This window comes from Zea mays, chromosome 2, assembly GCF_902167145.1.
Source record: "Zea mays cultivar B73 chromosome 2, Zm-B73-REFERENCE-NAM-5.0, whole genome shotgun sequence".
Taxonomy (NCBI): Eukaryota; Viridiplantae; Streptophyta; class Magnoliopsida; order Poales; family Poaceae; genus Zea; species Zea mays.
This window is the reverse complement of record NC_050097.1, coordinates 56,849,077-56,874,154: the sequence shown is the minus strand read 5'-3', so window position 1 is coordinate 56,874,154 and position 25,078 is coordinate 56,849,077. Positions and strand designations below refer to the sequence as shown.

Below are 25,078 nucleotides of genomic sequence, written 5' to 3'. Positions count from 1 at the left end.
TTATATTTCAAGTTTGAACTGCATAGATAGATATGGGTGACGCGCTAAGTAATTGTTTTCATAACTCTGATGATGTGGAATATCTTCCTGGTGCATGCCTAGCTCCTATAGATGGGCTTCGGTATACCGAATGTACATTAAAGTTGTTCTGGATTTGATCTGTATATTTGACATAATTTCACGAGCGAAGTTACTAATTTAATATCAAAATGACACAACATTAAACCAATATTAGTGTTCTAAATGGAAAACGTACGGGCTAAACGATTTGATGTTCCACTTATTCATTGATATGTCACAGTAGAACAAAATGTTTTACAAATCTTGACACATGTAAGGTGCATCAATAAAAGTACATGTATTCCATCATAAAATTCAGATCTGCAAAAGTTACAGACTCTATCTACGCCTTTGTTCGTCAAGATATCTAACAGCAAACTGACGATCGTTTCGCGCCACCAAAGCCTTTTGAATTGCTGCAATGAGTGCAGCATTTAATCACATGTATACTCAGTTCACAATATAATGAAAACAAGTACATAATTTTGATGTATGTAATCTTATAAAATAGTTACGTTCAAAATAATGGGTGTTGTGATGGAACGGTTTGAAGTGTATTGTTGTATGGTCAGTTGATTCGAGACACTCTAGAATAGCAAATTTAAATATTCAATATTAATCATTATAAAAGAAAAATTAGTGAATAATGTGTTTGCAAGGCGTAAACATATGTTGTACCTTGTTTTCTGAACCGCCGAAACATGGTCCCAATTATGATGCTATAATTCTCATTAGCCAACGCCCAGCGTAGTGCATTTTTGTTTAGTAAATCGCCCCAAACTTTAATGGTATGTAAAGACCACCTTGTGACATTGATTTTGTGAAGAATAGATTAGTACTAATAGATTTAACATCATATTGGTAATATATTAATGTAATATACCTAGCATCCATTATAACAATCTTCCTGAATGTACCCCACATTGTGCGATGGATTGTATCCAAGTGGACTACAATAGCCATAATGTCTACAAAAAGCACAATTTAATATGGATTAATACTCAATTTTGTGTAAAGGAATTTTTAATAGGCTTAGTAGATCGATATATTCTTACCAACTAAAGTCCTGTTTGGCAGCTCGGCAATATCATCAAGGTTCAAGAATATATGTTTTGGAAATGGCGGCATTTGAACTGGGACAGCGTATGGCTCTACGACAGTTTGGTGGGTGAAATACAACTCCATGGTACCATTTAGATGTCGAAAATTAAATGCACCCGGATTAAGACCAAACCATACGTTGTGCATCTTGTAGACATGCTTTTCATGGAGCAAACTGTTGAAGTATTTGACTATCTCATACCGATTTGCAATGGCCTCGATCTTGGCTCCCTAATTTGATTTCAGCACAAAATAGATTGTGGTACGAACATTATATATAGTTATGTAAATGATACCTAGAGAGGGGTTGTCTTACATTGATGTCAGATAAAATGTAATGTTGCCTGTCACGATAACGTGGTTCAATCGGGAATTTAACTTCAACTCGAGCGACAATACTATACTTCCGTTGTACCCCATAAAAATCTTCATCGCTATAGTCATCGAACAACCTGAAGCTATATTACACATGCAACTAAATAACGTTCATAGATTTGATAGCGAAATCTTGTGTTAAATATTGTTTATAATATAACTTACTTAGGCATCCTGTTTTTCTTGTCCAATGCAACTCTTTCACGGTTCAATACGGCTGGCTCCATCAAAACCTATTACCAGTTGAAAATATTTTAAACTAAATTGTAAAATAGTCCAATGCATTGATATAGCACGGCATAGGAGCAGTGTGGGTTGGTTGGTTGAGCACTTATTTTGGACTGTAGGTGTGACTGTGATTAAGGCTTGTAGTTCACCAGTATGCAGCTCATGCAGAGGTGGATGGCATGCATGATAGCGTATGACGGATTTGTATTGCGCAGTTGGTGCTCAAGTACGGCGTCTGCAGCTCATACTAAATACATTTGATGACACAATGCCTAAAACCTTACTGGCAGTTGAAAAGAACAGACCTAATATAGTGGTGAGTTTTTAGCCATTCCAAATAAACCAAACAAGGTAGATTGATAATTTTCCCCGCCGCGAACGCCGTAATCCCCGCCCGCCCTCCGCAATCCGCCTCGGGCCGCCCTGATGATGCGCTCTTATTTGCTGCCGCACCCTCAATCGTCCCAATCCATCAGTCGTCCTCTCGCGAGCCAGAGCCATGGAGAAGAGCCGGGTGCTGGTGGTGGGCGACACTGGGTACATCGGGCGGCTGTTTTTGTCATGCTCGCCTCGGCTCTGGGATTCGGATAGGTGGTCTGGTATGCTGTAAATTTATCCAGCATAACGAGCAAAAGCTACCGGCGTACGTGTAGTCCTGTAATCCTACTCCGTGTCTTATGAACATAATGAATTTACGGCCAATCAAGTATTCTGCTCAGACAAGTATTTTTTTTTGCATTATTTTCTTCTTCTGCTGGGCGAGAAAAAACGTAACATCCTATAATGCAATATTAGAGGAGGTTACGTTCAGAGAACAGCCAACTATCAGAGGAGTGTTCTGTCATGTGTTTGGTCAAATCACCAAACAGCAGTACTTATAACAGTAATCTAAGGATATAATGTATCCTTATATAGTTTTCTGATTGGCTTGTCAGTCCAAGGACTCATTAGTTTACTTCTCACTATTTCAGGGTGCATGGTAGTTTAAACTGAAGCATAATGATACTCTGCCAGCAGACTACCATCAGAAACTTGGGCTTGGTAACGTCACAGTCTGAGCAGTGAAAGCGGACAAACAGAATCGTTGCTTCCGCAGCGGAGGTAATCTAGCTGAGGTTTTATCTTGTCAGTTTGGTTATATATCACTTTGATATGTGTGTGTTTTGTGTTATTTTATATCGAGGTTTGTTGTGTGTGTCTTGACTCTCGATTCAAGATCCAAACATGGGTAGAGTGAAGAATCCTTTTTTTTTGCTGGTGACCTAGTGTGCATCATGAATTATTCCTAGATTACTACTGTTTTTATTTTTAAAAAATGGTTTGCAAACACAAACTCCTATGATGCAGCAGTATTAGAGGAGTCGTTCATATCTCTGCATCAAGTTAAATAATCTGTACAGTTCTGCTACTCTCAGAGAATAGGGAATAGCCAAATATTAGAGGAGGTGTCACTGCTACTTTCAGATAAGTTTATTACTTCTTACTATTCTAGGATGCATGGTAATTAAACTGGAGCATAATGATGCTACTCTGCCAGCAGACTACCATCAAAAAACAAAAACTTGGGCCTGGAAATTTAGACCCCCTTAGTTCGAACATTATGTATACTGAGTATTAATTTCTTGCGCTCTCTCATGCTTGTTCTAATCTATTTGTTCGCGGTTTTATCTTTTGTTTGTGTTTATGATATAAACACTGCTAGATAAAATGGACGTAAACAGCAAAGTGGCTTCATGGAAGCGTGGTGGGCCATAACCCACAGGTCCCAGGATCGACTATCAGCTAGCACCAAAGTCTGGTTGTCTCTGCGAATTGCTTGACAGCTTATACACGCATGAGTCAAGTATCAGTTTTTTTAACACAAAGTCAAGTCCAGTTTCTTAATCATGAACCTCAGGGACATCAAGGAAAAACTTGCCTGCAGTGCCCTTGATTATGAACAGGAGCTAGAGACTGCCAGGACCAGCTCCAGTGTTGAGAAGAGCTACGAGCTGCCCGATGGCCAGGTTATCACAATCAGTGCAGAAAGGTTTAGGTGCCCTGAGGTTCTATTCCAGCCATCCTTCGTTGGCATGGAATCTGCTAGCATCCATGAAGCCACGCACAACTCCATCATGAAGTGTGACGTCGATATCAGAAAGGATCTGTACGGTAATGTTGTCCTCAGTGGTGGTTCCAATATGTTCTCTGGTATTGGTGATCGCATGAGCAAGGAGATTACTGCACTTGCCCCTAGCAGCATGAAGGTGAAGGTGGTTGCTCCGCCAGAGAGGAAGTACAGTGTGTTGGATTGGTGGTTCCATTCTGGCCTCCCTCAGTACCTTTCAGCAGGTTGTTACCCTCTCAAAATCTAAATGAGACGTTTCTGCTTGCTCTGCAATCTATTGTATTTGAAATTTGACTTAGTCTTTTTATTGTGTTGTAGATGTGGATCTCCAAGGAAGAGCATGACGAATCTGGTCCGGGCATCGTCCACATGAAGTGCTTCTGAATTTCAGGAGCAGTATATATGTTGCTTGCATTTTCAGTTAGTTGGGATGCAAGTTTCTCCCGTGGTCTCTCTAGCATTCTTCATTCTTTCTGGATATTGAAGAGCAGTTGGCCATGGAGCATTGTGCAAGGTGGTAAAGTCGATTGATGTACTGCATGAAGAAACGTGTGCAGTACTTCAGTGGTATAGATCCTCAGGGCAGTTTAGTTTGCTTTTCCCAACAACAGTGCCATATTAGGATGTTCCTGATGTGTGCAGTTGGTATGGGTTTTTACACAATGCAAGGGTGTCGGTTGTCGCCCGTGCAGTTTGCGTCTTTGTGAGATCTGGGTCCATTTCTGCACTCCAGTACGTGGAACAGGTTTCGCATTTCGTGGCCAGTGCCCCAGCGTGGCGTGCGTGTTGATGATTTCTACTTGGAGCTGTTTGTTCTATTCCTTTCATGAAACAGATATTATCGTTTGTACAGGGATAAATAATAAATTGTTTATCCTTCAAATCGTTTGTATTGGGATAAATAATAAAGTGTTTGTTCTTGTACTTAATGGCAGATACAAAATAGAAGGTTCGAGGATCATATGAGAAAGAGAATTGTGAACGGATACAACTCACCGTACACAAATCATACTATTAGCTAAGCCTTACTAATATATCATTAGATAAATAGCATCAACCTCTATATACAGGAAGTATGCATATAAACTTTAGACTACCCCAATAAATACCCGAAATACACACAAGTTTGGAATAACATACTATAGAAAAGCCAAAGTGACCAATAATTAGGAACACAGGGAGTAGATAATAACGTAAAAATAACAAAAATCACCTCCCATGGTGCAGGATAGATACAATAGTTTTACATGTTATAGTAGTAAGAAAAATCTGTTTAAGGAAAAAAATGGAATCCAAAATAAAATTAACAATAGCATAATATTTTCTTAATTGATCTCTTATGATTATTATATTTAATTTGTTAAAAACTGCTCAGGGAATTGAATAAGGAGGCTGCCTTAAGGCTGAAAAGGGACCATGGAAGGACCCAAACATACTTAACAGAAAACAGGGTAACATAAAAAAAGGTACATTGGTAAAGCCTTCACCTCTGCTTCAGATTATAGCTCCAATGCAAGTTATGTGGAGAACAGCTTCAACAGCAGAGGATAGGAAATAGCTTGATACCTTTACCGCCAGGGGACTTCGGAGTGGTGATGTGGAGAACCTTCGGAGGGATCCTGACAGGTCCCTTAACCCTCAAATGATTGTCCTTGGCTCCCTTTACCAAATTCACACAATCTGAAATGTACCAGAAACCGCACTAATTTATCACTTCAATAATTCATTGAAAATAACTCGACAACGACAGTCCAATATTTTGGTGTAGCTTGCATCATAGCCAATGAACAAATGCAGATTAATCAGACTAATGATAGAAGGTAGTAAGTATATACAAAAGGAGATGAGTGTAAATCTTCGATTCTCAATTCCTTCTTTCAATACCATCCAACAGAGCAAACAAAGCACTTAGTCATTGCACCACCCCTTGTGCATAAGCAAATAGCAAATCGAATCGCGCATAGAAAATGGGTTCCCACACCCAGCTATTGTAATCCACGATTAACTGTCTCAGAGAAAGATTGTACATGTTCTCTGAAATCTAGATAGAAATATGGAAAGAAATCTCGAAGTTTTGGGCTGCACCTCCAATGCAAGCATTTTCATTTGGCTAGATGCTCTAAATCAGTGTTGGACTGCAGTCAGGTTAAAAAACTCATCTAACGTTTCCTTTATGTCACCACCTATCATATACCACAACGACTTAAAAAACTTCACTGTAAATCCATCATGACAAGAGCAGTGTTACTCTTCATGCAGATTACTTTTTTTCCTTTTGAAACAAAGTTTCCAAATATTGTTTAAGCTACTTTGGTTCTTATTTATTTGCTAGCCAAGTATGTTATTTGATCTACATAGCCATTTTCAAGATCCTTATATCACTTGAAACGTTGCACTTAGGTTTTGGAATTGCTTGAGGTTCTACAGTTTAGATGTCCGGATACTTCAACGAAGTATCCACAGTTGCTTTCCAGCTTGGGAATCGAATCGAAGGTATGTCCTTTAAACGTCCAGTTGCATAGATGTTTTAGTTCTAACTACATTTTGGTACACAGATTGAAATGATCCTAAGGAACTCTGCCAATTTTGAAAATGGTGGTGTATATTATTATTCAGAGAGAGGTGGCCGACTGATTGATCTTGATGCTTTCCATGAAAAACTTCTCCAGGTTATGTGTTCATTCTTATGTGTCCTTGTTCTGTTCATTGTTTCCAAAATTGATCTCATGTTTAATGAATTCTTTTTGTTACTTAGATTTCACAAGAATTGAACTCACAATTAACCGAGCCTGAGAAAGCTGGACTAAAAGAATAAGTTCATCGTTTCCTCAAATGGGCGTGGCGATATAACACAAATATTGAAGAGTAGGCTGCCCAACTTCACATGTTGACTGGCTGGTCACAGATTGTTGAAGTGAGTTGGGTTTATGCTCACTTGCTTATCATTTGTGTAGGTTATCAAATTATATTTGATGCACTATGCACTGGCATCTGTTTATGAGAATCAGGTTGCTGTATGACTCGCATGGGAAAGACGGCACCTCAATGTACGTTCAGTTACAAATAAATTACTTGCTGAAGCTTTTCAATGGAACCAGGGCTTGCTGGATCATGGGAAAGTTTCTTATTTATATGTGAATCAAACTGTTTCAAACCAGTCCAGTGCCTTTTTTTTGCACTGCTGCTGCTCTCAGCAGGAAAATAAAACTTGAAGTGCTACCAAGTGGACTGGTTTAGGGACAAAGGGATTCTGCTGCATCCTATTAGTAGGAAACAGAGGCTGTACCAAAAGGGAGGGTGTCAAGCTCAGAGAGTCAGGATTCATGATTAACCATCATGTATATTGTATTTGGAACTTTAGAGAAAATTATATCCCATGCTGAAGAGGCTGCTCAAAAGGATCGGGAAGAAAAACTTGCAGAGACACTGAAAAACCGGCTACACATCACTGTGCAAGGAAATAAGGCAGAATTCATCCAGCATGCTGAAGCGAAGCAGAGGTGCACTTCAGGCTATTCTTATCATCTGTTCTTTTCCAGGTAAGAAGCTGTGCTCTGTTAACTGAAGTTTTTGGGTGTTCCATTTATTGCCGAATGGTTTAGGGACAAAGGGCATTTTATCAAATCCCAAGTAACAGCTGCCACAGGTTTTAGCCATTACTAATCAGCCCTTCTGTCCCTCGATGCTAAATATATTTTGTTTTCTTTTGATTCTATGCTGTCCGTGTTCTTAGTTGGCATATGGTATGGAATAAGTTTTTCTTGTCTCTTTTATTTATTATATGGTTCAATATATAGTTATATAGTTAAATATCTTTGAGCTTTCTGAGGAATATATTGGTCAGCTGGCAATGGCATCAATGGCTTCACTTGATAATTTTGGTTAAGATGAGCAGATTGATGCAAGAAAACTGCAAGAGATAATGCAGGTACGTTCCTTTAGCCGGATTGTTCTATAAACTTCCAGATAGTTGGTTAATAACTTAATATCATCATGGTTGTTGGTTGGTCAATATTATTCCTATCCCTGTTTTTTTCTTTTGCATTTCATACTCTTTCTGCAATAATATCAAGCTCGATGAAAAACTAAAACTGCAGGCTGCTCAAAAGGATCGGGAAGAAAAACTTGCAGAGACACTGAAAAACCGGCTACACATCAATGTGCAAGGAAATAAGGCAGAATTCATCCAGCATGCTGAAGCGAAGCAGAGGTGCACTTCAGGCTATTCTTATCATCTGTTCTTTTCCAGGTAAGAAGCTGTGCTCTGTTAACTGTAGTTTTTTGGGTGTTCCATTTATTGCCGAATGGTTTAGGGACAAAGGGCATTTTATCAAATCCCAAGTAACAGCTGCCACAGGTTTTAGCCATTACTAATCAGCCCTTCTGTCCCTCGATGCTAAATATATTTTGTTTGCTTTTGATTCTATGCTGTCCGTGTTCTTAGTTGGCATATGGTATTGAATAAGCTACATAACTGGATATCTGTTTTTTTACAACAACTTATTGAGTTGCTTCGCCTAAATGCCAGAAAATACAAGCACAAGAAGCACATTCGAGTTTGTTAATGCCCTCTTAACTAAGAACTGAAAACAAAGTTTGAAACCGACCTCTTATCTGATGTAAAAACATAAAATTGCAGCTGGCAGATATGCCATCCTCCTCTGTTAACTAAAGTTTTTGGGTGTTCCATTTGTTGCCGAATGGTTTAGGGACAAAGGGCATTCTATCAAATCCCAAGTAACAGCTGCTACAGGTAACATAGAACTAATCATTGTTTAGCTTGGAGTTCTGTCTGAAAATCTTGGAAGCTACATAACTGGATATCTGTTTTTTTACAACCACTTATTGAGTTGCTTCGCCTAAATGCCAGAAAATACAAGCACAAGAAGCACATTCGAGTTTGTTAATGCCCTCTTAACTAAGAACTGAAAACAAAGTTTGAAACCGACATCTTATCTGATCGCAAAACATAAAATTGCAGCTGGCAGATATGCCATTCTCCTCTGTTAACTAAAGTTTTTGGGTGTTCCATTTGTTGCCGAATGGTTTAGGGACAAAGGGCATTCTATCAAATCCCAAGTAACAGCTGGTACAGGTAACATAGAACTAATCATTGTTTATCTTGGAGTTCTTTCTGAAAATCTTGGAAGCATGTAATGCAGCTTTTGGCATCATCTATTAACGAATTAACAGTAAAGTTTCTATAGTTGTCCAAAATACATAGCACTGCATCCCTCTCAAGCCGCATGACCTGCTCTTGTACAAGAACATACATGTCCTTGCACATACCTTACAACCTTGGGTATTTAAATTCTAAAGGAATTTCCCCTAGAAAAGAAGGTCCCGTACTCATTCTAAGTTTGACATGAATTTATCTGCGCTAGGGACGCGGATTAACAAATCTGGAAGGAGAACGCATGGCATACCTTGGTTGAGGCACCCGCGACCGAAGCAATATTAGTATTCCTCCCTCTACGGCAGAGGGCCAAGCTCCTTTTCCTTTGGATCCTCCAGGGACGGGGGTTTGGGAAGTTAGGGGAAAGAGGATGTTGGCATGCGGGGATATGATCAATGTAAGGCGTAGTGAGTAGGATTAGGGAGTTTGTCCCGCCTCAATGGACGCCGCAACGGATTTGAGGTGGCTGCAGTGGCGCACGACGGGATTTGCGGGATTGCGCGCGTGCTGGCGTTAGGGCGGGTGTTAGGGTGGTTCGCCAAGGGCCGCGGCTTGGTTTGAGGCATGTGGCAATGGTCGGCGCGGGCGGTTCGCGGCGTGCGAGCGGCTTTCGCGGCGGTCTCGGCGGGCTTGCGGCGCGGCGTGGGGATGGTGGTAGGGCGGCATCGCAGATTTCGCGGCGGACTGAGGCGGGACTGCGGCTTGGGATCGAGGCGTGCGGAGGTGGGCGGAGGTAGGCGACTGAGGCGGCGAGTTTTCCGGCGCGCGCAGTCGTGCGGATGTGGGCGGTGGTGAGCGGATTTGGGGGCGACGTTTCCGGCGCGCGCAGGCATGCGGAGGTGGGTGGAGGTGGGCGCGGGGTTGTAGGGGGCGGGGGCGGTTTACAGAGGGATCTTAATTATTAGTAGAGATATGGTGAATTATTATGCTAAATATATGTAATTTATTATTTTTAAAATAAAAAATGTAATTGTGTCGTGCCCGTGCCAGTACTACGGGTCGAGATGGTGGTCCAGACACGGCACTATAGTATACTAGTTGGACCAGGTCATGTCTGGGCCGTGCTTTTTGTGTCGTGTCTGGATTGGCCCGTCGTGTTAGTGCCAAATGACCATCTATACCTATAGCTAGGGGTACACGCTCAACAAAGATGTGGTTGTTCGTGTGAGACTCGGAGGAACAAGAAACATAAGAGATATAACTCGCAAGCCCCAACCCCAATCACACACACAAGGGAATAGTATATCATATCTCATTCCTAGCTTAACCAACAAACATGCAGCCGCAAGTGGCAAAGAAACCCGTTGGTTAAGCTTAACTATAGTAGGAGGATTACTAAAGTCTGGATGCATGTCACTACGTACTCAAGTCAAAGGCTGTCCTCCAAACAACGCGGCCGAGCATGCATGTGCTGCTCCACTCCACCGGGCCAAGCATCGCCACGAAGATCTCCGCACCTTTTTCGCGAGGATCCCAGCGCATTAACTCCGAAAAGTTGTCCGGCCGGCGACGCTACTTTTTTACGCCGCCGACCGACGCGCCGTGGTTGGTTGGTCAGTCCAGTCCAGTCCAATCCAGTCGACGACGACGCGCGCGTGCCCAGTAGACAAAGGGAAGCCCGCCCGTCCGCCTTGCGGTTCGCCGCACGAACAGGAGCTGTTGCTCAGCCGAGGCTGGTCGCGCTGAACGTGCTCGACATACAAACCACGACGACGAATCTCTGCCACTCTGCCAGTGCTAAAATGTACCACCATGCCCAGCGCCAGCTGCCTGGTGATTGCACGACGCACTGCGCTTTGCCGACTGGGGAATCCTCCGCCACGCCACGCATGATTGGATGCGGCGGCCGCGGGGCGAGAGCGGAGTGCTGCACAAGTTGGGAGTTGGAACTGCAGTCTGCAGGTCAAGTGGCTCGTGTTCTTTACGTGCAAAGTCCACGCCCGCGAGGCCTTAGAGCACATGGGGTGGGATCGGGACGGGCGACCAGAGTACCAGGCTCTCGCGGGCGGGCTTGACAAATGACCACTTTTCGGGCTCTGGGGCTGCGCGCACACGATCATGCACCGGGGCATCGAAGGATCCAGATCCAAATCCAAAGGATTCGTTTAGGCCTGGGCCAGCCAACTTCGAGCGATCGAGACGGGGACCCGTATCAAGCTTGGCTGTTTGTTGTTAACGATGGGATGAGGGCACGATACGTGGGATTCGGAGCTTTTTAATCAGACCGGAATCGGCTCTGCGCCTCTGCGCCGGGATATGATTGGAGTGTGATGCGATAGGATAGGATTCCGAATACATTCGTACAAATCCCATCCCACTAGTCAGTCGTTACCATATGGATATGCATTGATGGATATGCTTCTCCCATCTCTCTGCTACCTTCTACTACGTACAATGAGTGTATGGCTTTTGTCCTGACTATACCATACGGGTATTGTCCTGATTCTATACTACTCTATAAGATAGTAGTGTAGACGTCCACCCGGTGTGGTGCACGGTTCTGCCTTCGTTCCACGCCCCTGCGTCCGGAAATCTCGCCGCGCCCCTACGCAATCACCTCCTCCTCCTCTCCCCTCACTACGCCGCCACCTCCTCCTCTCCCCCTCACTGCGTCGCCCTCCTCTCCCCCTCACTGCGCCGTCCCCTGGATCCTCGCCCCAGCCTCTCCAACCGCCTCCGTGCTGTCCCCTGGATCTCGCGTCGCGCGTCTGCACCACGCCCGTCACACACGCCGCGATTGGCGATTGGTGGAAAGCGATCCACGGCTTCAACTCCGACATCTCCGGCGAGCTCGAGCGCCTCGCTGCCACGACGGGGGCGGCGCTCAGATCCGACGTGCCGGACGCGGCCGCCGTGGATCTGAACGACCTCGAGTCCATGGATCTGTCGGCGGACGCTGCTCCGCTGGAGCACATGGAGTCGTTCGTGCTAGCATGCGTGCGGGTGCTGGCGAAGCATCGCTCCGACATCCGCGAGCAGATCGGCGTGTCGGGCGCCATCCCGGCGCTCGTGCCGCTGCTTCGGAGCACCGACCCATGGCGCAGGAGAGCACAGTCACCGCGCTGCTCAACCTCTCGCTCGAGGAGCAGAACCGGTCCGCCATCACGGGCCCTTGGCAGGCGCCCCCTCCTCCGCGCGGATCCCCACCCTCGAACCCGAGCCCTGGGCAGGCGCCGTCTCCCCCGCAGCAATCTCAGCCCCTCGGTAGACGCCCCCTCCTCCGCGACAATCTCCCCCGCGCCCTCGGCAAGCACTCCGCGGCAAGCGTCCTCTCCCCCGCGGCAATCTCGGCGCGTCCACACCGAGGATGTCGCGACAAGCTCCCTCTGCGCCCTCGGCAAGCTCCCTCCCCCGCACCCTCGACAAGCGCGTCCGCCTCAGATCCGTGTCCCAGCCACCTTCCGCCCTGGATCCGCGTCCGCATCCACGCTCTCCATGGAAGGCGTCCGTGATGCTCGCGTCATCCCTAAACCCCGCTCGGTCTCCATGGAAGGGACCTCCACCTCTTCCCCGGATCGGCCTTGCCATCCACGGATCTGGCCTCACCCCGGATTATGCTCGCGTGAAGGGCCAGTACTCGGCGTGGGTGGTCCAGAGCGCGGCACTGGTCACGTATCGGTGCCTCAGCGGTAGCCCCAAGAACCTACCTCCGCTGCCAAGGCCGACGACCAGGCTGCCGAGCCCGACGACAAGATGGGCGAGGAGTGGATTTTTTGAGACGTGGTTGACAGCAATGGATAGTAGGTTACCATTTTCCTTGACTACCGATGAAGGTAAGGGAATAGCAGCTGCTATTGCAAAAGTATTTTCTCAGTGTTTCCATCGTCTTTGCAGATGGCGCATCTTGTCTAGATGCAAGAAGAGACTGACTGATGCCCGCACAAGGTTTCCTGGGTTACATGAGGAGCTCAAGAGATGTGTCAATGGGTGTGATATCGCAGTTATTTTTGACATGCTCTGGGGCTCCATTCTTGACAAGTATGGCCTAAGAGACGATAATTGGCTGCAGTCACTGTATGAAATAATAAGGCACAAATGGGTTCCTGCATACCTAACCAACTTCTTTTTCGCTGAGCTTTCCTTAACTCACATAGTAGAAACAGTCAGTAAGTTTTATAGGAATAACTTCAGTTCAAGACATGGGAGGAGGCAGTCCAGTACCAGTTCTACGACGACGTCTAGGCACGACTAGAAGCAGACACCGCCGAGATGGCCTTTCCGGTGAGTCCCTCATGCTCCAGTGCTCATTCTGAATTTTTTTTTATCTTCAATGTCTGGTCCGTATAAAAAAATTCTGCATTCTTCTATCTTCAGGCAGCAGTATACATAGCTGGTTCCCTCATTCTGATTTTTTTTATCTTCAATGTCTGGTCCGTATAAAAAAAATTCTGCATTCTTCTATCTTCAGGCAGCAGTATACATAGCTGGTTCAGTTTGTGCAGCATTCGTTGCCAACGTAGATGGTCACTCTGATAAAACTGTCACCTTCAATGGGAGGATGCTCAGGTCTGTCAACATCCTTCACATAAGTTCCTTACACTTGTGTTGGGAAAGATACAGAGCACACATTCCGGAGTATAATCTTGTCTTGTGTTGCCACCTATTTATCACTTGAGCATATACAATGAATGTTTCTTAAGATGTCAATATTTGCTTATAATATAGTGACTTCCCAGTTTATGTTTCAGTTTTGTTTCTTGCTTAGTGACCAGAACAAAAAAAGAAAGTGTTCTATTGGTCTAACTCCAACACACATGGATTGCGGGGATACATGAACATCGAAACAAGGCCTTATGAGCACTTGGATGGAGGAAGACTTCAGTCAACCACTCAATATATCATTCCAAAAATCTGAGTTCTTTAAAACCTCAATGAGTTAAGTGATACCAGTTTTTCAGATTCTACTGCCATCATACTGCTTGTAGGAATTTATTCCATTGTTTTTTGCTGACTGAAGTGATGTAACAAACCACTCGTTTTCCTTAACTTGCGCACACTAGGGATCCAGAATACCACCCAGCCCAATGGACTTGCAGTTCCTGATGCAACAATGTGTCCTGTTGATTCGACTTCTCATGTTATTGAACTAATGCAAACAGGGCACAACAATAGATCCATGAGTGCAACAGCCTTGAACGAGAGGAGCAGCAGATCTCACAGGTAAGTTACTTGTGCTGCTTGTCCTTTGTATAAAGAGACCTTGCTTGTGGGCAATTTGTTTATTTTGTTTATTTTGTGTGGTGTTGTGACCATCCATGTCCAGGGCCAGGATTTAAAAACCAGTAACACTTTGCGTGGTGCTCTGCATCTTGTGGACCTTGCAGGAAGTGAAAGGGTGGACCGATCTGCAGTTACAGGAGACAGGCTCAAAGAAGCACAACATATCAGCATTTCTTTCATTCACTCTACTCTTCATCAGAGTAAAGGTATGTGGTCACTAACAAACTTGTGTGTTCTTCATTTGAACCTATAATCATGTACTCATTGACTACATTTTTCATGCATCCTCTATTGAAATGAAATTAATTGTAGCAGTCCAGTGATTAGATTTTATGAATGTAGAATTTGTGCCTTTAACCCATTCTTTATTGTTATAGGTTCTAGATTAACTCCTTGTTGAAAGGGTGGTTGGAAGATGACTTGATCTTGTAACAGGGAAAATATATCATTTGAAATATTCTCCGCCAAAGAATGAAGCGCTTCAAGGCTTACGCAAAGGTTTGACGACAGAGAAGAAAAGGAGTGTATTTGTACAGGTTATGGGTAAGAGTAATGTCAAATGCAATTGCTGGGTCTATCATTAAACATGATATAATTGCTTATCTAGGTAGTCCCACCATTAATTGTTATTTGTTGCCGGTTAGTACAAATTTGAATAAAGTGGCGTCAAATAAATAAAAATGGAGGTAGTATACATTGTTATTGTGAAGTGTCTTTCCTTGCTCTTCTACTAGGCAAGCAAGATCAACATGTTTTATGATGTGCCTACTGGCCATATCTAAACTATTCAGTGCATATATGTTCAAATCCACTAACACACATGCATTTCCATTTGAGAGGTAGAAGCACCACATCTATGGTATTAAGATCCTACATTTGTAGTGTACCAGGTTCCCCTCTGATGGTCAGGTTTTTTTTCACTGTTCCACATCTATGGTTGAATCACTGTCTCTTTTTTCTCCTGAAAGTTACTAGAAACGCCTCTTGCTTCATCAGAGTAAAGGTATGTGGTCACTAACAAACTTGTGTGTTCTTCATTTGAACCTATAATCATGTACTCATTGACTACATTTTTCATGTATCCTCTATTGAAATGAAATTAGTTGCAGCAGTCCAGTGATTAGATTTTATGAATGTAGACTTTGTGCCTTTAACTCTCGTGGCAACTGTTCAGCTTCTATGAATATTTGCTCAAGGTCTGGATCCAGGGGAATAAAACTGAGCATGTAAAACACAATAGGTTTGGGACTATTGTCAACCTGGTTTCATAATGTTAAGTAGGCATTGCAATTTATTTGATTCAACATGGATAACAATTCCATTCATGTTTTTCATTTTAGACAAATGTGGGATACATCAATGGAAGGTCTATTAAGTTTAACAAAGAAAACTACACCATCTAATTACTACTACATTTGTGAAAAGAATGGTGGCTCATTGTGTGACAAGGTAATGTATCCTCATTCAGTTGTGTGTTCTTTATTGATGGCAGGCTGCTTGCTGAAGCTTATCCCCCATTCTTCTCTAAAGTTCTAACAAGTTCTGCCTGGGACAAACACAGATGGATGAACTTGCTTGCTTTGCCCCTGGTATGCTGGCATTAGGAGCCTCTGGTTATGGGCCAGAACAATCAGAGCAAATTATGAATATGGCAAAAGAGGTAAATCCTTGTGGCAATCCTCCTGTTTATCGAATATTTCAAGTCTTTGCATGACACACTTGAGAATGAATATGGTTTTCTTTATGTTTGCTGGTATGACTTTTTCCCTTTTCCATTTATGTCATAGCTTGCTGGGACCTGCTATAATTTCTACCAAACCACTCCCACAAAGTTGGTTGGCGAAAATTATTTTTTCCATGCTGGACAGGTAGTATGGCACTCCTTTATTTTTCCTCTTCCAACAATAAAAATCTTGTACCAAACCATCAATTCTGAATGTTATTTTCCTACTAAGCATAGGACATGAGTGTGGGCACATCGTGGAACATCTTGAGATCGGATACTGTTGAATCACTTATGTACCTATGGCGCTTGACGGGGAATACAATGTACCAAGATTGGGGGTGGGACATATTCTAGGCATTTGAGAAGAACTCCCGTGTAGAATCTGGATATGTGGGACTGAGAGATGTATGTTTCCTCATAACTCCCATTGATGAATTTCTGCTGAATAACATTTGTCTGACACAGCTATTGTTGGAACATTTGTGTTCAGGTGAACACTGGTGAAAAAGATAACATGATGCAGAGCTTCTTCCTGGCAGAGACGCTCAAGTACCTCTACCTACTTTTCTCCCCTCCATCAGTCATATCCTTTGAGGAGTGTGTTTTCAATACTGAAGCTCACCCATTGAGAATTGCTCCAGTAAATGGTAACAAAGGCATTGGAACATCGGTCCGTCCATTCGGGAGAAAACAGGGAAATCCTGAGTAACCTTGGATAAAGACCAGTGGATTTTTTTGAATCCGACGTCTGAGTCTGGCCTCCCCGATGAAAATGTGTTCTGACACGAGGGAACTTTCTGCCTGAAGCAGGAAGGGTTAGAAATCACGACAATAGATTGTTTAGAGAGAAAAATCATAGGTAGATCATGATGCTATATGCGGGGCAGTGACCTCCAGGGTGGTATGGTCGGAGCTCAAGAGCCCCCATAGAAGCTTTTATCTTTGGACTTGCTTACGCCCCCTGATGTGCGTTGTTGATGTGTAGCATACATCTAACTCACTGTTCATATGTTGTTGCTTTCTTGGGACCTCTGCGGAGCTGTATCGTCATTATTTGGCCCATAGTTATTACTTTTTTCAGATATGATTTATATATAAGTTGTTTATGGCTTTCGTTAAGTATTTTGTTCTCCTCTGGAGTCATTTACTGTGTTACAAAAAGGTTCACATTACTTTATAAAGTTGTTTTGTTACATTATTCTCTTGTGCGACCATGTCCATTTTGTGCTATTAATTAAAATCAACGAACGGAACTCATTTGCATGTTTATAAACAAGAAACTGAAAACAAAGGATGTTTCTTTTTGTGATATGGTGATTAGCATGTTCGAGTCAAGGTAGACTAAATATAGTACTAGCAAATAAAAATCAAACAGAGTATGCAAGATTTAAATAATTCTAAGCTAGGTACCATTAGATTGAGCATGTTTTTTTATCAATTTCTAAGATTGTATCAAATTTTAGGATTTTACTTTTATATGTTAGAAAATATATTAATATATGTTTGTAATATAAAAATCTTGTACCAAACCATCAATTCTGAATATTAAACATCTCCTTTTAGTGATATTAACATAAATATAGAATAATAATTAGTGTTTTTGCATATTAATGCATTTTTATCATATTGATTCCGTAGCAACGCACGGGTATATAACTAGTATTTCTATTATATATACACGTCCGGCTGCGAGCGGACAACTCAGCGCACGGGTTGGCCCAGATACGCCCATTCTGCTGGGTCGAAACTTAAAGCCCAGGCTCACCGTACCGCTCGATTTCATGGGCTCCATCGAACACAGGACACACTGTACGTAGCGTTCCCACCCGACCACATTGTCCACATAAGGCCTTAGGCCCACGAGAAGGTCGAACGGTTTTATAAGTAGACAAAAAAAGTTGTATGGTATAACTCTGAGCCCCTAAAAAATAAATAAAGTTACGTATAAAGAATCGTGTAGAGATGGGTTGTATTTTTTTTTCAATTAACCACCTACATACCTCTTAGAGACCACCTAATTAATGAGGTTGTACACGTCCTTTGGTCTATTTGGTTCCTTTAGTCTTTAGCCACTAAAGTACTCTATTTAGTTTTAGTGACTAAAGAACATTATTTACTGTATATAAAGACTACATTTACCCTATTCACAATCCATCCCAGATTACATATAAAAATATAATAAAAAAAGGAACGGATGCTTTATTTAACCCCTTTCGTTATCTTCCTCAATAATGGCTATAGTTGATACATATAAACAAGCACAACAATGTTGAACACGGAAGCCATACACTTGTGCTAAAACAAAGAAAAAAGCTGTCGTCAAGCTTTTTATTATTTACTAGGTGAGTGCCCGTGCGTTGCAACGGAACCGTATAATAACACGATAACTTATGTACATATGTGTGTTATATTGTTATGAGAAAATGTTTCAGAATCCATTTGTGATCCTACCCTACATAAATTTTGTTATTTTAATATAGCTATTTCACCATTACATTGCAACCATCGGTACCATATAGACTTTTATATATGATTTTAATAATGTCATTGAGTTATAATGACAACACGATTAGGAAAGTGTTATTTACAACTCAAATCTCAGAAAAAGGGTACTAAGAAAGGACGGAAATAAGGTAATTAACTCTGTCACATGAACCAAGTGAACAATGAAATATCTCCATTCCAGCAAACAACATGACAACCTAAAACTCGGAAAAAGATCAATACAATATTGAGCATATATCATGACCATCACCATTGTCATCATTTATCAAGCAATGGCGATAGGAGCGGGGATTGGAGTCGCTGCTGACGGGATTTGAGGGATCCGCTGCGGGCGGAATGCGAGGGACACCCATTCCATAGTAGGCGAGCGGTCGGGATGCGAGGTGGCGCGCGGGCGAGATTCGAGGGGAGCCGCTGCGGGCCGTCGAAGGAAGGAGCGTCGTCGAAGGAAGGAAGGAGGGAGATGGTAGGCGCGCAGCGCGACGGCAGAACCGTGCACCACTGTGAATTGTGGACGCCTACGATAAGCACATAATTAATATAGAGATTTCATCCAACATGGATGCCTTGTCTGCCTGCTTGCACCAAAAGACTTTTCACTCCATATTATTAAGATGCCACAAATAAAAGAAGGCTGCAACATCAGGATGGAAATCCAATATAAACTTCTCGAGTTACAAATACTTGGAATAGTTGCGTTAAAAAATATATCAAACACCTGCGGTTAAACTATTCATGAAGCATCAAAAAGAAAATAATATAAGCTCGCCACAAAAATCTATAGAAAATAAAAGTGATGTACTGTCCTATAAGTTGCAATGTGGAATGTTCCAGGAATGGAAACACCTCCACCACCATCCATAGTAATGCCACCACGAATGGCAACCTATATCAGGAGATAAATGTGATCTCAAGTATCAAATAAAAAATAATAATATTTCGTGATTAGTTTAGCCAAAGCAATGGGAAATTAGCTTTAGCTGGGTTCAATTATATATAAAAGTTGTCCATTTTGAGTAAAGAAATGCAGATTACACTGAAAACACAAGTTTTCCTCAGTCAAGCGTCTCTATGCACTGGTGAGCTAAATTAAATCATAGAAAACCAAATGGCATCATAAATGCTCATTAGTACAGTAGCACAAAAAAACAGACATTTTGCCTTAAGTGAATGATGATGCATCTGTCAGCCTCCTTGTTTTCTTACAATTCCATTTTGCATGGTCCGGCTCATTAGCCTTATGATCACACAGCCATCTTGCCATTCCCATGTAAAAAGAAAAGCATTGCACGTTCCAAGATAAGCCTTTCTTGATTCTATGATTCAGCACGAATTCATGATGATAGTAATCTAGTGCTGAAACATTATGTTTGACATAATTCAAAGAGTTAGTTACACCATCTATAAGCCCCACGGTTGGAGGGATGATTCTTTGAGTCCTTCAGGAAATGGTATGGAACATCCCTATAGATCAGGTTGGGGTACTCATCCACGTTGACCAAACTTTCCAAACTGCACATTGCCCTCCCTCTTCCTGTTTCTGTGCAGATTTGGGTACCTTGCGCACTGAAATCAACTTGCAGATGTCGATGTCTAGCTGAAACTTTTAGGATAATGAGTCCATTTTCTATTATTGAAAGGACAATGGTGTGCTACTTACCCTGCTTTGTCCCACTCTATTCATATCACTTTCTGAATTGATCTGAGAACCTTCACCTGCATAAGTGGAAGTTCTTATGATCCTGTATCAAAGCCAGCGCTTTCTAACTTCTATCTAGCACAGTAGTGCCGATTTCCTATGCTAAAAAATTATACCATTTGTTCAAAGGTGAAACACTCAGAGCCTACCAATCTGGCGACTTCATTTGTTCGAAGGTGTCAATTCGGCGAGGTCTGAAGCTAGTACAATATCTAGGATATCAAGCACTCCATCGCTTCTTCGAAGGCGACTTCACTACTGAAAGCATAATGCAATGTAGAGTACATACGTGAACCAGATAGTGGCAGTAGTGTTCGTACCAGGAACTGCAATGTAGAACCCGATCTGGTAGCTTGCGTCAAGGTTATGGTGCTGGGACAGATAAGCAGCTTGGCCGATGCATCTAAACCAGGATCAGTGAAGGGTACACTAAGAAGTGAAAGCAAGCTGCATTTTAAAAAAATGACAGACTTCATCAGAGCAAGATTAAACCAATTGCATATAAAAGCACATATTAAAATTCACAAATTATTTTCCATTTATTTACTGTGACTATATAATAAAACTCAAGCAAGACAAAAAAAAGCCCGCATTTAGTTTAAATTTAAGGCTGAGTTCATCACAAATCTTTATATAGAACACTGAGGAAACCATATTTAACAATGACAAGAAAAGAAGATCGATACAAATTAACTATTTAATTATGCATTCATCGATAGTGAAGAACTCATTTTCAGTACCATCACCCCAGCCCAGTAGTGCTAAATAATTGACCATCTCTTTATACTGTGCGGTGATAAAGAAACATCAGACTTCATTCTTGTATAAAACAATATATGTTGGCAGAGATTTGAGATAGAAAATAATCGGTAAGTTACCTGCCCCATAGAAGTAGCTCCATGTCGTTTAGATAGTTTACTTGTGTCAGGAGCCAGAATAAGCAAAACATGAGCAAATGAAGGCATTGCAAATCCAAGAGCATGTAGAAGGGCATAACATTACAACGTACATATTTATTAAGTGTCAGGATACGGATTATGAAAAACAAGATTGTCGGGGACCATAATTAGGGGTACCCTCAAGACGCCTAATTCTCAGCTGGTAACCCCCATCAGCATAAAGCTGCAGAGGCCTGATGGGTGCGATTAAGTCAGGGATCAGTCCATACGAGCGACTCGATCATGCCTCGCCCAAGCCTAGCCTCGGGCAAGGGCAGCCGACCCGAGGGATTTCCGTCTCGCCCGAGGCCCCCCTTTTAACGGCGGACACATCTCCGGCTCGCCCGAGGCCTTGCCTTCGCTAAGAAGCAACCCTGACTAAATCGTCGCGCCGACCGACCAAGTCGCAGGAGCATTTAACGCAAAGGTAGCCTGACACCTTTATCCTGACGCGCGCCCCCCGGCAGAGCCGAAGTGACCGCCGTCACTTCGCCGCTCCACTGACCGGTCTGACAGAAGGACAGCGCCGCCTGTGCCACTCCGACTGCAGTGCCACTTGACAGAGTGAGACTGACAGGCAGTCAGGCCTTGCCAAAGGCGCCATAGGAAACTCCGCTCCGCCCGACCCAGGGCTCGGACTCAGGCTAGGCCCCGGAAGACGGCGAACTCCGCTCTGCCCGACCCAGGGCTCGGACTCGGGCTACGCCCCGGAAGACGACGAACTCTGCTCCGCCCGACCCAGGGCTCGGACTCGGGCTAAGGCCTCGGAAGACGGCGAACTCCGCTCCGCCCGACCCAGGGCTCGGACTCGGGCTAAGGCCCTGGAAGACGGCGAACTCCGCTCCGCCCGACCCAGGGCTCGGACTCGGGCTCAACCCCAGAAGACGACGAACTCCGCTTCGCCCGACCCCAGGGCTCGGACTCCGCCCTGGCCTCTGCCGAACGACCTCCGCCTCGCCCGACCTAGGAGCTCGGGCTCGGCCTCGGCCATGGAAGACAGACTCGACCCCGGCTTCGGAGGAGCCTCCACGTCGCCCGACCTAGGGCACAGGCCCGCCACGTCAACAGGAAGCGCCATCATCACCCTACCCCGAGCCGACTCGGGCCGCAGAGAACAAGACCGGTGTCCCATCTGGCTAGCTCCGCCAGATAGGCAATGATGGCGCCCCGCTAGCCCTGTGACGACGGCGGCTCTCAGCTCCCTTACGCAGGGGGACGTCAGCAAGGACCCAACCGCTCCGACAGCTGTCCCTCCGCCAGGCTCCGTTGCTCCTCCGACAGCCACGACATCACACCAGTAGGTGCCAAGATCTCTCCGGCTGCCATATTGGCATGTACTTAGGGCGCTAGCTCTCCCCCGCTAGACACGTAGCACTCTGCTACACCCCCATTGTACACCTGGATCCTCTCCTTACGCCTATAAAAGGAAGGACCAGGGCCTTCTTAGAGAAGGTTGGCCGCGCGGGGACGAGGACGGGACAGACGCTCTCTTGGGGCCGCTCGCTTCCCTCACCCGCGTGGACGCTTGTAACCCCCTACTACAAGCGCACTCGACCTGGGCGCGGGACGAACACGAAGGCCGCAGGATTTCCACCTCTCTCACGCCCGTCTCCAGCCACCTCGCTTCCCCCCTTCGCGCTCGCCCACGCGCTCGACCCATCTGGGCTGGGGCACGCGACACACTCACTCGTCGGCTTAGGGAACCCCCGGTCTCGAGACGCCGACAGTTGGCGCGCCAGGTAGGGGCCTGCTGCGTGCTGACGAAAAGCTTCCCGTCAAGCTCCAGATGGGCAGTCTCCAACAACCTCTCCAACCCGGGACGGTGCTCCGTTTCGGGAGTCTTGAGTTCATGTCCCTCGACGGCAGCTACGACATGATACTCCTTCCACCGCCGCGCGACAACGACAATGGCGGCCGACAACTCGCCCGCCGGCGGCGGAATCGACGACATCTTCCCCGCGTGGTGGAAGAACAACATTCGAGCTCGCCCCGTCCTCTCCCCCGCCAACGGAGGAGGAGGCGGGGCAACCAAGGCCGAGCGGGAGGCCACGCTTCGTCGGCTGTCGAGCGAATCGACGTCCCCAGCGCCCCAACGGGGGGCGTGTCGGGCGTCGACCTCGCGTTTGAGATGAAGGCGAGCGCCGTCCCCCCGCGACACGCCAATCCCGAGCAAGTGGACGATGCCAGCGCGCTCGCGGAGGGCCTGCAGGACGTCGCCCTCGTACCTAAGACGACGGCGCAATCAGTCCCCGATGTGACTATGTCGCTCCTCGTCGACCAAAAGGTACTGACTGATTCCCATCCTACGTCATTTTGACTCGACCTCAACCCGCCTAGCGACCTCGCTTTGGCGGGCGCTCTCGTTGAGGCGAGTGCAACCCCTCTGGGGTTTCGTATGCGGTCGCCTTGGGACCGATTGACGGACGTCTCGACCTACGGGCCCTCTGGGTCCGAGGAAGATGACGATCCCAGCATCTGCTGGGATTTCTCTGGATTTGGCAACCCCAGTGCCATGCGGGACTTTATGACCGCATGTGACTACTGCCTCTCCGACTGTTCCGACGGTAGCCGCAGCCTTGACGACGAGGACTGCGGCCCAAGCCGCGAATGTTTCCACGTCGAGCTAGGGGATCCCTCCGAAGGCAACCATCTCGGCATGCCGGAGGACGGTGATCTCCCTAGGCCGGTGCCTCGCGCCGACATCCCGCGGGAGCTAGCTGTGGTCCCCGTTCCGGCGGGGGGTCACGACCCACAGCTCGAGCAAGTCCGCGGGGCGCAGGCCAGGCTCGACGAGGGAGCAGGAGCGCTCGAGTTGATCCGCCGGGACGTCGGGCAGGTATGGGCGGGCCAACCCCCGGCCGGAGAAATACGTCACCTGCCCCAGGGTTTCCAGCACCGCGTCGCCAACGACGTCAGGGTCAGGCCGCCACCCGCATCCAGCGGGGTCGGTCAGAACCTGGCAGCCGCAGCGATGCTCCTCCGTACGATGCCGGAGCCATCAACCACCGAGGGTCAGCGAATCCAGCGAGAGCTCAAGAATCTTCTAGAAGGCGCTGCGGCCCGACGGGCCGAGAGCTCTGCCTCCCGAAGGCAGGGATACCCCTCGGAACCTCATGCCGCGACTTCCCGATTCATGCGGGAAGCCTCGGTCTACACCGGGCGCACGCGCAACACCACGCCTGCGGGCCCGGGCCACCTCGGCAACGAGCACCATCGTCGCGACCGCGGGCCCACCTCGAGGAAAGGGTGCGCCGAGGCTACCACCCCAGGCGTGGGGGACGCTACGACAGCGGGGAGGATCAGAGTCCCTCGCCCGAACCACCCGGTCCGCAGGCCTTCAGTGTAGTGCCCAAAATTAGTGCAAGAGGAAGATAATAGGATAAATAAATAAATAAATATACTTATATGCTAGAGTTTTGGGGATTTCTTGATTTTTTTCGTGCATATTCAACTAAAGGAATTAAAGTAGTCAAATGACAAATAAATAAATACATAAATGTGCATTCCATGCTGGATTCTTGTATGTTTGCATTTTTATTCAAATTTGTGAGACAAGTTTAAGTTTGAAAATTTAGAATATGGGAAATAAAAGAGAAAAGAGAAGAAAAAGAAAAGAATACACATTATAAGATAACAATAATAAATAATATTATTTCAAACAGTAGAATTATAATTCATGTATACTTTTTCTTGATATTTGGAATCTGGAGTTCAAAACAAGAATTTGAATTGAGTTTCAATAATTGGAATTTGAAATAGAAAAGAAAAGAGTGAAAAAGAAAAACATAAGCCTCACTTGGGCCAAATTCCCCTCACTCGGCCCATCTTCACCAACTCCCTTCCGTCCGCGCCAGCCCAGTCGCTGCCCCCGCGCTGACCGGTGGGGTCAGGGGGTCAGCCTCCCTATCTGCGCAGGCGCCTGGCTCACCCTCACTGACTTGTG

The 25,078-nt window shown here is 45.2% G+C and overlaps 1 protein-coding gene, 1 long non-coding RNA gene and 1 pseudogene across 2 annotated transcripts; 2 read left to right on the top strand and 1 right to left on the bottom strand.

Moving 5' to 3' along the window:
• Positions 1–268: 268 nt before the first annotated feature.
• LOC103646481 (uncharacterized) lies at positions 269–1,616 on the bottom strand. Its single transcript, XM_023301777.2, has 5 exons — positions 1,116–1,616; positions 944–1,028; positions 739–863; positions 576–647; positions 269–476 (listed from the first exon to the last, which is right to left on the bottom strand). Exons 1-5 carry the CDS (start codon positions 1,306–1,308, stop codon positions 400–402), a joined length of 552 nt encoding a protein of 183 aa, XP_023157545.1. The 5' UTR covers positions 1,309–1,616; the 3' UTR covers positions 269–399.
• Positions 1,617–3,650: 2,034 nt separating this feature from the next.
• On the top strand, positions 3,651–4,467 carry LOC103646482 (actin-like; annotated as a pseudogene).
• An 11,762-nt stretch (positions 4,468–16,229) lies between these two features.
• On the top strand, positions 16,230–16,989 carry LOC103646480 (uncharacterized). Its single transcript, XR_002267561.1, has 2 exons — positions 16,230–16,398; positions 16,484–16,989. It is a non-coding gene; the product is annotated as an uncharacterized lncRNA (long non-coding RNA).
• Positions 16,990–25,078: the final 8,089 nt, after the last annotated feature.